Consider the following 14,533-nt stretch of genomic DNA (forward strand, 5'->3'; position numbering starts at 1 on the left):
TACAGTCACAAATATATTACTAAAGCATGCTGTAGTAATGCACTGCTGTTTACAGGCAGACTATTTTTGTTGAAGTGGCAGCAAAATGTACAGAGACATGCAGTTTTAGTGATAAATTGACAATGTGTGGAAATCAGGTTTAAGTAAATAATCAGCTTTTCCATATAATTTCCAACAGCCTTTCCTTTCACACTCCCTGTACTGCTGCAACATTGTCATATAGTACACTTTACTTTCACTTTGTAGTCATTGAATAATAAGTAAATACTGGTGTCCATGTTAAATAAATAAGCAGCAATTTGTCAGAAGACATAGCTTGACATTTGATCACTGACTATGAAACCAGAGAAACGTGACAAGATAAAGACACATTGTAAACGTATCTTTATTGCCCATTCACTTTCTGACCTCCAGCATGGTTATTTCTGGGGGTGCTGCAGCACCCCACACTCATACTTCCAGCACCTGTGTATGGAAGCAGCCAGGTTTTATTATCCCTGGAGCACCCAAGGTGATCGTAAATATTTCGAAAAGGGGTTGGAAGAGCCTATTGGAAGGATACTTACATAGATTTGTATGTAAGAAGCTGACTTCAAAATTGTTTTGTAAAAGTTAGCCTTTTTCATTTTGCACATTTAGCACAATTCACTCATTGTGTTCTCTGAGCCTTTTTGTGTTTTTTCATGATCACTGTTTGGTCCTCTAGAAACACTCTTATTTTGTCACCCACCCAAACTGTACTGAAGATAGAACATGCCTCTTTTCATTTGCTGTCCTGATAATACTACTATTAAAATAATATTTATAATATTGTTGCTATATGGTCTTAGAGGTTCAACCTGTGTTTTCTCACATCTTCACAGTGGGCCTAAAGTACAGAGGCTTCTTTTGCAAAGTAGGTGATAGTATTACATATTTTTGTGCAGACTTACCGTTCATATTTATCAGCCAAGATTTGCTCAGACTCAAGCAGAACTAAGATGTCCGTTTCTCTACAGGACAGTTACATGGTGATGCCACACACATTTTGTGTACATTACCTACACATCCACACCAAGCTTTTTCATCACTTTTGTTGCACTTTCATCACGGTACTAAGGGAAAATGAAACAGATTTATGCAACTCTGAAACACAAATGAACTTAGCGAGACATATGTAGCAGGTATGTGTGGAGTCATAGGCTTTGCAAGAATACCATGGTCTCTAACGCATCAAGGAAAACAGGCTTCAATCACCAGTTTGAGTGGAATGGATGTTTTTTTTCTTTAGTTTGAGGTTTTTCCGATGCAGTTCTTGGTCCCAAAAATGGGAGTTAATTTGTCACATAATGTTAACCCCTTCGCTGCCAGGCCTTTTCCCCTCCTGTGCTGAGCCATATTTTGGCTATTTGGGGCAGTTTGCGTTTGGGCTCTCATAACATTTTGTTCACATAAGCTACCCACGCCAAATTTGCGTCCTTTTTTTCCAACATCCTAGGGATTCTAGAGGAACCCAGACTTTGTGGGTTCCCCTGAAGGAGACCAAGAAATTAGCCAAAATACAGCAAAAACTTCGTTTTTTAAAAACAAATGGAAAAAAAGGGCTGCAGAAGAAGGCTCGTGTTTTTTCCCCTGAAAATTGCATCAACAAAGGGTTTGCGGTGGTAAAATCACCATCCTCCCAGCTTTCAGGAACAGGCAGACTTGAATTTGAAAACCCAATTTTTTAACACAATTTTGACATTTTACTGGGACATACCCCATTTTTACTATTTTTTGTGCTTTCAGCCTCCTTCCAGTTAGTGACAGAAATGGGTGAGAAACCAATGTGGGATCACAGCAGCTAAACATTTCTGAAATGTAGACAAAATTCTGAATTCAGCAAGGGGTAATTTGTGTAGATCCTACAAGTGTTTCCTACTGAAAATAACAGCTGAAATAAAAGAATATTGAAATTGAGGTGAAAAAAACAGCCATTTTTCTCCACGTTTTACTCTGTAACTTTTTCCTGCGATGTCAAATTCTTGAAAGCAATATACCGTTACGTCAGCTGGACTCTTCTGGTTGCGGGGATATATAGGCCTTGTAGGTTCATCAAGAACCCTAGGTACCCAGAGCCAATAAATGAGCTGCACCTTGCAATGGGTTTTCATTCTATACTGGGTATACAGCGATTAGTTTGCTGAAATATAAAAAGTGACAAATAGGTATCAAGAAAACCTTTGTATTTCTGAAATGGCCACAAGATAAGGTGTTGAGAAGCAGTGGTTATTTGCACATCTCAGAATTCCGGGGTGCCCATACTAGCATGTGAATTACAGGGCATGGGTAGGCCTAGCGCCCGCAACAGGAACTGCCCCAAAACAGAACGTGGACACATCAGATTTTCACAAAGAAAACAGAGCTGTTTTTTGCAAAGTGCCTAGCTGTCGATTTTGGCCTCTAGCTCAGCCGGCACCTAAGGAAACCTAGCAAACCTGTGAAGTTTTGAAAACTAAACACCTATAGGAATCCAAGATGGGGTGATTTGTGGGGCTACGACCAGGTTCTGTTACCCGTTGAACCCTTTGCAAATCTCAAAATGTGGCCCAAAAGACACTTTTTTTCTCTCATTTCGGTGACAGAAAGTTCTGGAATCAGAGAGGAGCCACAAATTTCCTTCTACCCAGCGTTTCCCCAAGTCTCCCGATAAAAATGGTACCTCACTGGTGGGGGTAGGCCTAGCGCCCACGACAGCAGAAGTCCCAAAACACAACGTGGACACATCACATTTTCACAAAGAAAACAGAGCTGTTTTTTTGCAAAGTGCCTAGCTGTGGATTTTGGCCTCTAGCTCAGCCGGCACCTAGGGAAACCTAGCAAACCTTCACAGTTTTGAAAACTAGACACCTAAGGGAATCCAAGATGGGGTGACTTGTGGGGCTCTGACCAGGTTCTGTTACCCAGAATCCTTTACAAACCTCAAAATGTGGCCAAAAAAACACTTTTTCCTCTCATTTCGGTGACAGAAAGTTCTGGAATCAGAGAGGAGCCACAAATTTCCTTCCACCCAGCATTTCCCCAAGTCTTCAGATAAAAATGGTACCTCACTTGAGGGGGTAGGCCTACTCCCCGCGAAAGGAAATGCCCCAAAACACTATCTGGACACATCAAAATTTTCAAGTACAAAACTACCTGTTTTTGCAGGGGGCACCTGCGTTTTTGGTCCTGGGCTCAGCAGCCTTCTAGGGAAACCTACCAAACCCAGACATTTCTGTAAACTAGACACCCGAGGGAGTCCAGTGAGGTGTGACTTGCGTGAATCCCCCAATGTTTTCTTACCCAGAATCCTCAGCAAACCTCAAATTTAGCTATCCCATTTTTCCCACATTTCTGTGTGGGATCACTGCACTGGGACAAATTTCATACCACCCAGTGTTCACCTCAGTCTCCCGGTAAAAATTATAACCTCATTTGTGTAGGTGGGCCAAGTGCTTGTGAAAGGGAAGAGCCAAAAACATGTCGATATTGAGGGGGAACCAAAGGGAGTCCAAAATGGCAGTTTTGCAAAAAATCATTTTTAGGCTGACAAGTGCAGCAGAATTTTTTATTGGTATAGATGAGACAATGCTGGGTGGTAGGAATTTTGTGGATTTCTGCAGATTCCGGAAGGTTCCGTCACAAAAACGTGGGAAAAATATGTGATTTCCAGCAAAGTTGGAGGTTTGCAGGGCATTGTGGGTACAAAAATGGAGCGGGGTGCATGTGAAACACCACCCTGAAATCACCCAGATGTTTAGTTTTCAGATGTGTCTAGGTCTTATGGATTTTTCTACATGGCAGCGTCCCAAAGTCCATAAAGTGCAGCCCTCACCATTCCAAGTGGGACGATTTTGAGAGTTAGCCAAGCTCTCAAGGCCCAAATGTAAAACCAAAACCCAAAATAATCAAAGGTCTTCTTGCTTGCTGTGGGATAAGATGTTTTAGTATGTGGGGGGAGAGCTGAAAGACTGTTACCCCCTTCAGTTGCGGGTGGGGGCATAACTAGGCCCATACTGGTTGGTAGCCACCACCCCAATTATTATTATTATTTTTTTTTTTTATTCCCTGGCATCTAGTAGACTTTCTGCCCCCCTGGTTTGTGGATCAGGGGTAATTGCCCCATCTGCCCACTGGTGGGCAGAACAACTTTGGCTCCATTTATTTGGGGTGGGGGTATGGCCATACCCCCACCCTCTTATTTTGGAAAAAAAACTTGCCTTGTCTCTGGTGGGCTTTCTGCCCCCCCCCCCCCCCCCCCCCTTGGGGGAAGATGGGCCTTTGAAAAATAGGCCCATCTGCCCCCAAGGGGGGCAGCTATGGCCAACGATAATATGCCCCCATGGGGAGCAACCCTTACCCAAGGGGCTACCCCCTAAAGAAAACACACGCATACACACACACACACACACACACACCAATCCCTGGTGCCTAAGTGGTTTCTGCCACCCTTGGGGGCAGATTGGCCTAACAAAAATCGGCCGATCTGACCCCCAGGGAGCAGAAATGGTCTAAATACAATTTGCCCATTAGACGTTTTTGCCCCCCAGGGGCAGATCGGCCTGATAACAATAGGCCGATCTGCCCCCAGGGGGGTAGAAATAGCCTAAAATAAATTTGCTCCTCCTCCCCCGGGAGACCCTTGCGTGAAATTGGCGCAAAAAAAAAAAATATTCCCAGTGCCTAGTTGTATCTGCCCCCCCTTAGGGGCAGATTGGCCTAACAAAAATTGTCCGATCTGACCCCAAGCGGGGGGGGGGGGGGGAATGGTCTAAATACAATGCCTAAGGGGTCGCTCCCCATCTCTTTAAAAAAAAAAAAAATAGCCCTTGCGCATAGGCCCTCTGGTGTCTAGAGGTTTCTACCCCCCTTGGGGGAAGACTAGCCTTATCAAAATAGGCCGTCCTATTTCAACGAGTTGGGGGGTACACATTCCCAACTTTTGGCAGAGATAGCCAGGATTTTTGGTGTTTCTGCCTGAAACACCAGATTTCCTTGACAGCAGAATATATTCTGGGCAAGGTGAATTTTTTAGCGGATTGGAACTCCTCATTTCTTCAAGATTCCAGCAACTGGAGACTTCACCCTTGTGTTTTTTAGGTTCTGAATCATCTATGGGGTCCTGGCTCGATCGTCTTCTGTGTATCCCACCTGAATACTCATCTTCTGTGGTTTTACAGGTGGAGACCAGATCCTTTGGCGGTGAGCTCGGATGCTTTTCTGCACTCCTGGATGGGAGATCTGAAATATGCATTTCCTCCGTTCTCGATGATTTGCAGAGTTCTCTCCCAAGTTCGACAGTCAGTGGACATAATCTTAGTAACCCCATATTGGAAGGCACAATCGTGGTTCCCTGTAGTGATGGCTCTGTGTTGTGCCCCTCCGGTTCAGATCTTGTCCCCAGACCTTCTGTTAGATACAATGGGTTCCCCTCAAACACTGATTCAGGAGTGGCAGTTGTCCCTTATTGCATGGAGGCTCTTGGGGGATTTGAACAAGTGTCTGATTTTTTTTGGACCACACTAGGTTCTTTCTCTCAATCCTTGGCGCCTAGTATGCAAAAGCGATATGCCTCAGTCTGGAAATGATGGGTGGATTGGTGCAATCAATGGTGTGTGGATACCATGGGGACAACGGTTAAAATGATAGCCAATTTTTTATCCCATTTGGCCTCTGAGGATCCATCATATAGAACAGGGAATAATTTTCTATCTACGATTTTGGCAAAACATCTTCAGATAGATGGTAAACCAGTGGGTGAACACCCCATGATATGTAAACTTTCTCAGGGTGTACGCATAGTAAGACCTCCTCTTCCCAAATACTCCACCCTTTGGTATGTTACTTTTGTATTAACATTTTTGCAGTCTTGGCCCACTAATGACGATCTTTCAAGAAAACAATTATCGGCCAAACTGACACTCCTGCTTTGTTTGATTTCTTGTCAACGAAAGTCTGATGTCAAGGTTCAGGATATTCCAGGTAGAGGATTTACTCTCACTGGCGTCGCTTTCTGTATTTCCAAATGTTAAAAAAATGTAATTTGAAATGTATCAGTTACCCAAGTTTTATGGGTAACTCAAAACTGCATGTTGTCAAACGTATTAAAGTTTATGAAGCTGTAACTCCTGAGTTGCATAGAGAACAAGCAGATCAACTGTTGATTTCGCTGCAAAGGCCTTTTGGTCCAGTTTCTTCCCCTATCTATTGTGCTGAGTAAGATGGATTTTAGGAGAGGCTGGTTTTTGGGTCTCATTCAGTGAGAGGAACTATGGCTTCTAAGGCTTTTTCCTCAGGGTCTAGACTGGAAGATATTATGACTGCGGCTGATAGGTCATCAGATTCTACATTCAAGTTGTTTCATCATAAACCAGTTGTTGATGAGGCATCTTGAGTTATTGCACAGCCTTAAACTAGCATAATCCGAAGCCTCGGGTCCTGACATAGAATAAAACATTTTTAAACATTTGATTCAAGAATTTTCAAATCTATTAACGTCATGGAGGCGTGGATTATCCAAACCCAAAAAGAGGATCAATGTTTATACATTTCATGATGCTTGATATTGATTTGTAATGATTCTGTTTTCCCGCGGCTTCTCTGTTGATGATTTGGAGTCATGAAGCTGGAATGCTAGGATGATTCTTTCTCTTTTCAGACCCAGAACCAACTTAGGCATTAGGGATCGTCCTTTGGAGTCCTGTGATAAGTGGCACAGACTTCTGCGTCTGAAGCTCTGTTGTGCCAGTTCTTCTGTCCTCGTCTATCGTGGGACTACAGTGGATAAGTAGGGGACTTTGGTTGCAGGTGTTTAGATAACTGTTGTTCTTTGGTCAAGTGTATTTTTGAATATGGCTCTATTATATGAGCAAAGGAAGGAAGGAAGGAAGGGCTACCTGATTTGGTGGACTTTATAGTATTTGATAGGTCCTGATTGGTGGGCCATATAGAGAGTCTTCATGCTTCATCGATAATGTAGTTTTTATCTGTTTTCACTCTTTTGGCTGCTGTTTTTGCAGTAAAATGAAAGAGAAGCACACACTTCGCCTCTGTGTCCTTACTAGAATTGCAAATTCTTGGTGTGAATGATAGAAAATGTTTTATTCTGCTTCTCATCCACCCTGATTTTCAAAGGCTGTGTAATTGACAGCTCAATTAGTCGTAGATTAGTGAACAGCCAGCAAAAACAACTTTTTGCAAAACCACAAGATTGTTCAGGTAAAACATCCTACATCAAGCTTGCACTCGAGCCATAACAAAATCATTATTACAAAGGGTTGCTTTTTGTCTGTAATACATTGAGACGCAGAAATTAATGTGACAAAACGTGTCATGACTGAGTGTACAGTTCAGATGTAAAAACTAGTCCCTGGAATATTGCAGTGGATCCACTTCCTATTGTGTTGAATGATGCACCAACTAGCCAGTAGCAAGATGTGAAATACTACACTCTTCTGGACTCATCCAATGCGTGTGAGAAATACACAAAGCAATATGTGAAGGTGGATGACCCAAAGCCAGGGTCGGATTGGTAACGCAACCCTTCTGGGACGAATTCTTTTTTTTGGTGCATTGATGATGCCCGTTTTGAAGGGTTTGGGGATCAGCTATGTTGTCTGGCATTGCTGATGCTGTGACTCTAGGGAGGCTAAGCGCCCTCTCTGAAAGCCTGCAGCAGGGACAGACGGTCTCCTCCCTATCCCCTGCGGCATTGTCCCTACCCGTCCCTTGCTGGGTCTGTCAGTTAGTGTGTGGAGTGGTTTGGTCCGACTACAGCCACGCTTGATAAATGCAGATCGATACCTGTGACAAAAGAGAGAGTGAGCCTCCTCACTGGAGCACAGGTGGGAAGAGCTACTATCACCCCTCACCTCTCTGTAGGAGGCAGACAGTATCCTACATATGACCTCTCCCCTGCCTAGTTCCACATGAAGGGCATTGTGGTAGAGGGGCAGGCGTTCCTGAGCAGCCACCCTGGAGCCTGGGTGAGGTGGGCCATTTCACACCCCCACCTTTCCCTAGGTGACTGGCTTTGTACTGCCCTGATCCCTGCCCTGCCAGGCTCTGTACAGTTTCACCACAGAGGGAACTGGATGGCAGGGAGCGATGTTTGTCCCTGCAAAGCTGTGCACATTGGGACTGCCTGGACATAGGCAGATTGAGGGAGACGCTTACAAGTGACTGGGCGAAGAAAGGATAGAGGACAAGCTGAAGGAGGAGAGATAGACAGGTAGAGGGGGTGAGCTATGGAATAGATGGGAAAGAGACAGAGCAATGGAAAGAGTAAGAGAGGCAAAGAAAGACAAGAAGATCGAAGATGAGAAAAAGAAAGTGCTGTGTGGGGAGACAGTACAGCTGTGCTGCAGAAGAGGGAAAGAGAAACAGAAGTGAGTGGAAGAGAGAACGAAAGATTTGAGACAGTGAAAGAAGAATGAGGAGTATAGAGATAAAAAGTGTGTGCGAGGTAGAGAATTCTGTATGCATACAAAAAGGAGAGTGACAGATCAGACAGAAATTATGTAGGCCATATGCCTCACTGGTTTCTCCCATTGGGGGTATGCAACTGTTGTGCATTCATTTTCTGTGATGCAAGAGCTGAAGCTGCATGTCTAGATATGATATGACTACCTGTTTATCTGTAGTGTGTGTTTGTAGAGGATGGCCGAGTGCTTTCATACAGCGCTTCACTTTGCATTTTGCTAAGCACCATCTGGTCAAGTGTTACTTTTACCTCATTTAAAAGTACTCCGTATTCCTAGGATCAAGTTTGTTTATCCTTTATTAGGCCACTTGACCTGCCCATTGCAGCAGATGTCAGCAACGGTCACAACTCCTTGAGCCCTCTTGAGTACATTACTAATAACAGCAGCCACCATACCCTTGGTGCTTTCGTGGGGCAGTTCACAAGGCCTCTACAAAAACTGCTGCTTATGTCCTATAGCTCAGCAGTGAAGCAAGTTAAATATACTCATTCCCCATCTTTAAGTGTGTGCGAGGTTATTTATAATAGGCTCAGTACATTCAGTGAGTACTGCCACATTTAAGCAGGTACCACTGGCTGCCACTTCAAAGAGGTTTGTGATAGGACAGCAATAGCACTTCTAAACTCATTGGTAATTCTTCAGTGAGGCAATACTTGGATTTCTAATAAGGTTTTTAAAAATGTTGGGTGATGTTCTTCTACTCTCCAGCAGTAAGGGACATTCAAGCTTCCCGCTTCACCTACCAATGGCTGGGCACCTACCTCTCTCGCCTCCCTATAGCTGGGCACCTACCTCTCTCGCCTCCCTATAGCTGGGCACCTACCTCTCTCTCCTCCCTATAGCTGGGCACCCTCTGCACTCTCCTCCCTATAGCTGGGTACCTTCCTCTCTCTCTCTGCCCTATAGCTGGGAACCTTCCTCTCTCTCCTCCCTAACGCTGGGCACATCCCTCTCTCTCCTCCCTATAACTGGGCACTTTGCTCTCACTCTTCGCTATGGCTGGGCACCTTTATCTCTCTCCTCCCCATAGCCTGACACCCTCTGCACTGTCTTCCCTATGACTGGGCACCAGTGCTTAATTTGTCAGTAAAAAGTGCTGGTGTCCAAAGCCCTCCTCTAAAAAACATGGCTGCTGCAATTAAATGTGTGAACACGGAATACCGAGGCATCATAATCCTGAAGCCATCTTAAGCCTCTTCAATCCATTTAAAGCCACTCCCTGCCCCCTCAGCTCACTTTTGAAGCATTGTGCTTTCACCCTTTGTGACGCTCTTTTGTTTTTCACTTCCTCCTTCTTTCCCAAATGTCTTTTGCTCGCATTAAATGCTTGAGGCAGAAAAATAGGTGCTAGCCCTCAAAAATAAGTTCCGGTGCTCCGCACCAGACACAACAAGCACAAATTAAGCACTGCTGGGCACCTTCCTCACTGCATTACATCTTCATTGTGGACAATTGTAAAGGCCCAAACCTCCCAAAGTCCTCCTAATAAAATTATCTTTTGCTCTCTTTTCTCACACCTTTCACTTCCTATGTCAGTCTGCAACTGTGTCTCTCTTCCTTTCTGTCTCACCACTTGCTACCTTTCTCTCTGCCTCTCTTTCTCCTCTCACCCATCACCTGTTCTAGCATCTGTCACTATCTGGCATCATCCTTCTTTACTAAGCTCTCTTCTTTATTTGCCTACTTCCTTCTCCAACTTCACCTCGCCTCCCTCTATTTACCTAATCTCTCTCTACATCTCCCTTCTCATTGTACTACACCTTTTCTACTTCATCTCTTTCTACCTATCTTTTTGTGCCTCATTTCTTTCTACCTCACCGGTCACCAAAACCCTGCTAAAAATCACCCAGTCTCTCTGCCTACCCAATCACCTTTTATGACTGCCTCTTTCTCTGCTTCACTTATCTTTGTGTCAGATCTCTTCCCTACACCTTTGACCTAAAACCGTTACTTTCCCTCTCTCCTCTCTGATATCTAGAATGTATGTACCTATCCCTAATTTCTGTTTTAGTCCTTTCTACCACATTTCTGTCCACCACACCTCTTTCTTGCAAATACATTTCTCTGTATCCCTCCTGTCTCTACCTCTCTGTCCCCTACTCCGTGTCTAACACCACACCCTCCCTACTCTGACACCACCTCACCCTTTCCCAGCACCTGGCAGTCCTTTTCATATTAATGCACTGTCTTTCTCCTCCACCTGCTTTGCCTCTCTCACTGCCTCATCTGTTTTATCTATTTCTTTACCTCACCAGTCTCTGTGTCTCAGCTCTCTCTATCTTTTTAACCTATCCCTCTCCCTTATTTCTCTCTACTTCACATTTCATACACTACTTCATTTTTCTCTCATCACATTTCTCCCTCTCTTACACTTCCCAACCTCTCAGTTTCTCTTATCATTTGAACACTCTCTCACCTCACCACTTCTTTCTAGCTCTAATCCCATTGTGTTGCTTCACTCACAACTGTATTCTTTTATCACTAATTATTTCACTATCTCTAGCCATCTTTTTAGACTATCATTGCTTTTCTCTCTGTCTTCCATCTCTTTCTCTCTGGTCCACCTTTAAACGGACCTTCTGTGCTTCACATTGTTGGCTCTTTCTTTGTATATCCATCTACTTCACCTCTCTGGCTCTTCCTTACACTTTCACTCTTTATCTATCTCAATTCTCACTCTTTTTCTCCACCTCACCTCCTGTCTCTACTTCACTTCTTTTTATTACAAATAATCTCCTTTTCTTACGTTCACTCTTCTCAACCTACCTTTCTCTCTACCCAACAGCACACTTTACCTAACCAATCTTTCTGTACCTTAATTATCATTTTGCCCCTCTCTTAACCTTACAGCTGTCTCTTGCATTTCTGCCTCATATTTGTGCCTAGGTACTCCTGCAGCAACCTTCTTCCTACATTACCTTTCCCTCTACTACATCCCTCTGTGTACCCCACGCTCTTACTTACATTTCATTATTATTATCTCCCTCTATATGTATCTACCTCTCTGCCACACTCCAAAATGCTATCTATCACTCAACATCGCTCTTCCTATCTGCCTCTTCCTACATCTCCATATCTTTTTTTGGCCTCCTTATCATTCCCTTCCTACCTGTGTGTCCTCATCTCTCTTTATCATCTCAGTTTTACCTCCCTTGTCCCTCTACATCTCACCTGAACATTCTCATTACCTCGCTGTCCTTTCAATTTTGCTTACTCAGCAGTGGAGGAGCTTACGATCAAACCAGCGAAAGAAAGGAGGGACAAGGCAGGGGAAGAGAATTAAGCAGAACATTATTTTATTTCACCCAATAGAACAGTGAAAATCCTCAGATTAGTACTTTGGTTTTCATGACTGCAGCAAGAGGGAAAGTGGTAAAGAGAGATTTATGTACGATTGTAGATATTCATCAATCAAAGCTACAATCTGAAGCACCAGCATGCTTTAATGCTGTGCCCTGGTCCACCAAGCCGCCCTTACTGTGTCTTTCCTAGAATGGGGGGAACTGGTGGATTAGATAGTGATTTGCACATAAAGAATTGTTTTTGCATGACAAAACCGTTTCTTTTTGCAGTTGAGTCTAAATTTTTTATAACTGCTTGTTCAAGCTTTATTTTGGTACTTTTTGACTGGCAGGTGCAAGGTAGCTCCAGCCTTTGGCTGTTTTTGTGTGCCCCCTTATCTGGAAAGTTAACATATAATATAGTGTTGTTTGACATGATGAAGTATTACATTAACTGAAAATAGATTTTTTTTTAAATCACAGGTCTTCTGAATAGGTGCCCCAAAATAGGTTCTGCCTGCCCCCCCTAAATCCTTAAGATGGCTCTGAAAATACAAGACCTGTAGGGGCTTTGTGTGTCCAGGATGTCCTCTCACTCATTTCTCATCCAGTCAGCAAAGTGGGGTTTCTGTAGGGAAGGAAAGAGATAATTAAAGCTTTCCTTCCTGCTTCCTAATTTCCATGCCTACTTTTGCCAGGCAAAATCAATAAAGCACCTGGATTCTACAATTCCCAATACAGCAGCATTTAATCAAAACGTTGCAGGAGGAGGACTAGGAAAATAGCTAATCAGCCCTGCAGGTCGACAGGAGAATCTTCTTCAATAGACTGTGTTTCCGACCATTTCTTCAACTCCTTATGTCCAGTCATCTCCTCCCTCTTAGAAAGGAATCCTGGCTTGAACCAAGGCTTTCAGTGGCCCACTCCAGTTCCTGAGGCCCAGGCAGAAGGCAGGCCACAGCTAACACCTCCAAATCTAATCAGGCTTACCTAGCCCTTTGTTTTCTGTAACTCTGTCAAGCCAGAAGGACCACAGGTCACCAAACCCAGAGGACAGTCACATCCACCTATCATCCCCACTCCCGTACCCAGAGGACTGACTAATGCAGGCTGTCCTAAACCCTTACATCTTTGGTTTGAGCTAGATTTCTATGATTGACACTGCAAGTATGTATTCAGCTTTTAAATATATAGTATTTCTTGGCTTGACCAATGTTGCTACCCACTATTAGTTTCAAATGCTTTATTTACCACACATATTTGCAAAAATGAGCCCCCCATGATATTAATCCAGCATTATTTCATTTAAATACTGCGATCCGCAAATGTGTGCAACCATTTTTGGGGTGCCCAGGCCGTTTTTTTACCCCAATCTGACCCTACCCAATGCCCACTCACTATTGAAAAAAAAATAGGTATTGGAGAAAAGCAGTGTTGTTTAGTCTAGTTCTAAAAAGGTCTAGCACGTCCCTCCAAGCATGAGGAAATATTCTAGGCCGCATCTGAACTTAAATAAGCTAGCAAAGAGACTGTTGTTACACGTAAGTAACTTTTTCATTGAGATTAACTTATTTCATTGGCTGTGGTGCCCTTCAAGTGTTCTAACGTTAGACATAATTCCATAGAATTCATTGCATTCTAACTTTGTGGTATTTTCTTAAATCAGCTGCACAACCTAAAACGATTTACTGATTTTAACTTAACAAAGTGTTTTCACTATCATACACGTATATGATGATGAGAAACACTGATTTGTATTATACGCTGAGACACTACTCTTTCTATTGTAGCAGTCCCTTTTCCTCCAACACATCGCTTGACATCGGAGGAAATATTTGATTCAGATGGGAGACCTAGGGTTGATGTACTGAAGAACCATTTAATCAAAGAAGGTCGTGTGGTTGAAGATATTGCGCTTAGAATTATTAATGACGGTGCAGCGTTATTACGGCGGGAGAAAAACTTAGTAGAAGTCGAAGCTCCTATAACAGGTAAAAAATGTTGCTTTTGTTTGGGTAACCCAAAGTTATTTTGTGCTAAATTATTTCAATACACTGACGGAGGAAATTGCTGCTGTGCCGAAATATTAAGTTGCTGTTGCAGACAACAGGTTTATTACTAAGTTTGTAAATAAATGTTTAACTTTTGTTAGTTATGTTTATTTTAAAAAAAAGAAAACACAGAAACTTAATACACATACAGTTGGACACGACCCCCTCACTTTTTGTTTTCTTTTACCTTCCAGTTTCGATATTTTCGTCACACCCTTCATAACATGAAAGCGAGGGGTGGCCGAATGCAAACTACACAGATGTTGCGATTTTATCCCTTGACAGCTCAGATGTGTCTCAGTTTAGGTAGACATTACAGTCTCCGACAGCAGATCTATACAACACCATCTTACAGGAGTTAGTAACGCCATAGATCTGAGCGATACAACACATGAAATGCTTCCTCGGGAGTTTGAAAGTAACCATCACTGTAGGAAGAAATTGCTTCCTATGGTGATGTGATTGATGCCATAACATCAGCAATACATGTCCTCATGTAAGCATCAGCAATGCTTAATTTGTAAAACAGAGTGCCAGTGCCCAAAGCTCTGGTCAGGAGCCCGCCACCGGTAAAATGCTCTAAATTCTAAGGCTGGTAGTTTTAAATCCACCTCGTGACTCTAATCCACTACCAGACACTCCTTTCTCCTTTCTTTATCTTTCTCTAGCAGTTGCCTGTTTTCTCCTTTTGTGACTTTTTATGCTCCTTTCTTTCTCTTTT

At 43.2% G+C, this 14,533-nt stretch overlaps 1 protein-coding gene across 8 annotated transcripts in view; it reads left to right on the forward strand.

The window, feature by feature from the left end:
• PPP3CB (protein phosphatase 3 catalytic subunit beta) overlaps window positions 1–14,533 on the forward strand; it is an 818,129-nt gene that overhangs the window by 96,989 nt on the left and 706,607 nt on the right. For all 8 annotated transcript variants that reach the window (XM_069240450.1, XM_069240451.1, XM_069240445.1 and 5 more), the window contains exon 2: window positions 13,552–13,752. In XM_069240450.1, coding sequence (XP_069096551.1) covers window positions 13,552–13,752 — 201 coding nt within the window. The remainder of the gene's footprint in view (window positions 1–13,551; window positions 13,753–14,533) is intronic.

This window comes from Pleurodeles waltl, chromosome 6 (genome assembly GCF_031143425.1).
Source record: "Pleurodeles waltl isolate 20211129_DDA chromosome 6, aPleWal1.hap1.20221129, whole genome shotgun sequence".
In the NCBI taxonomy this organism is placed as follows: Eukaryota; Metazoa; Chordata; class Amphibia; order Caudata; family Salamandridae; genus Pleurodeles; species Pleurodeles waltl.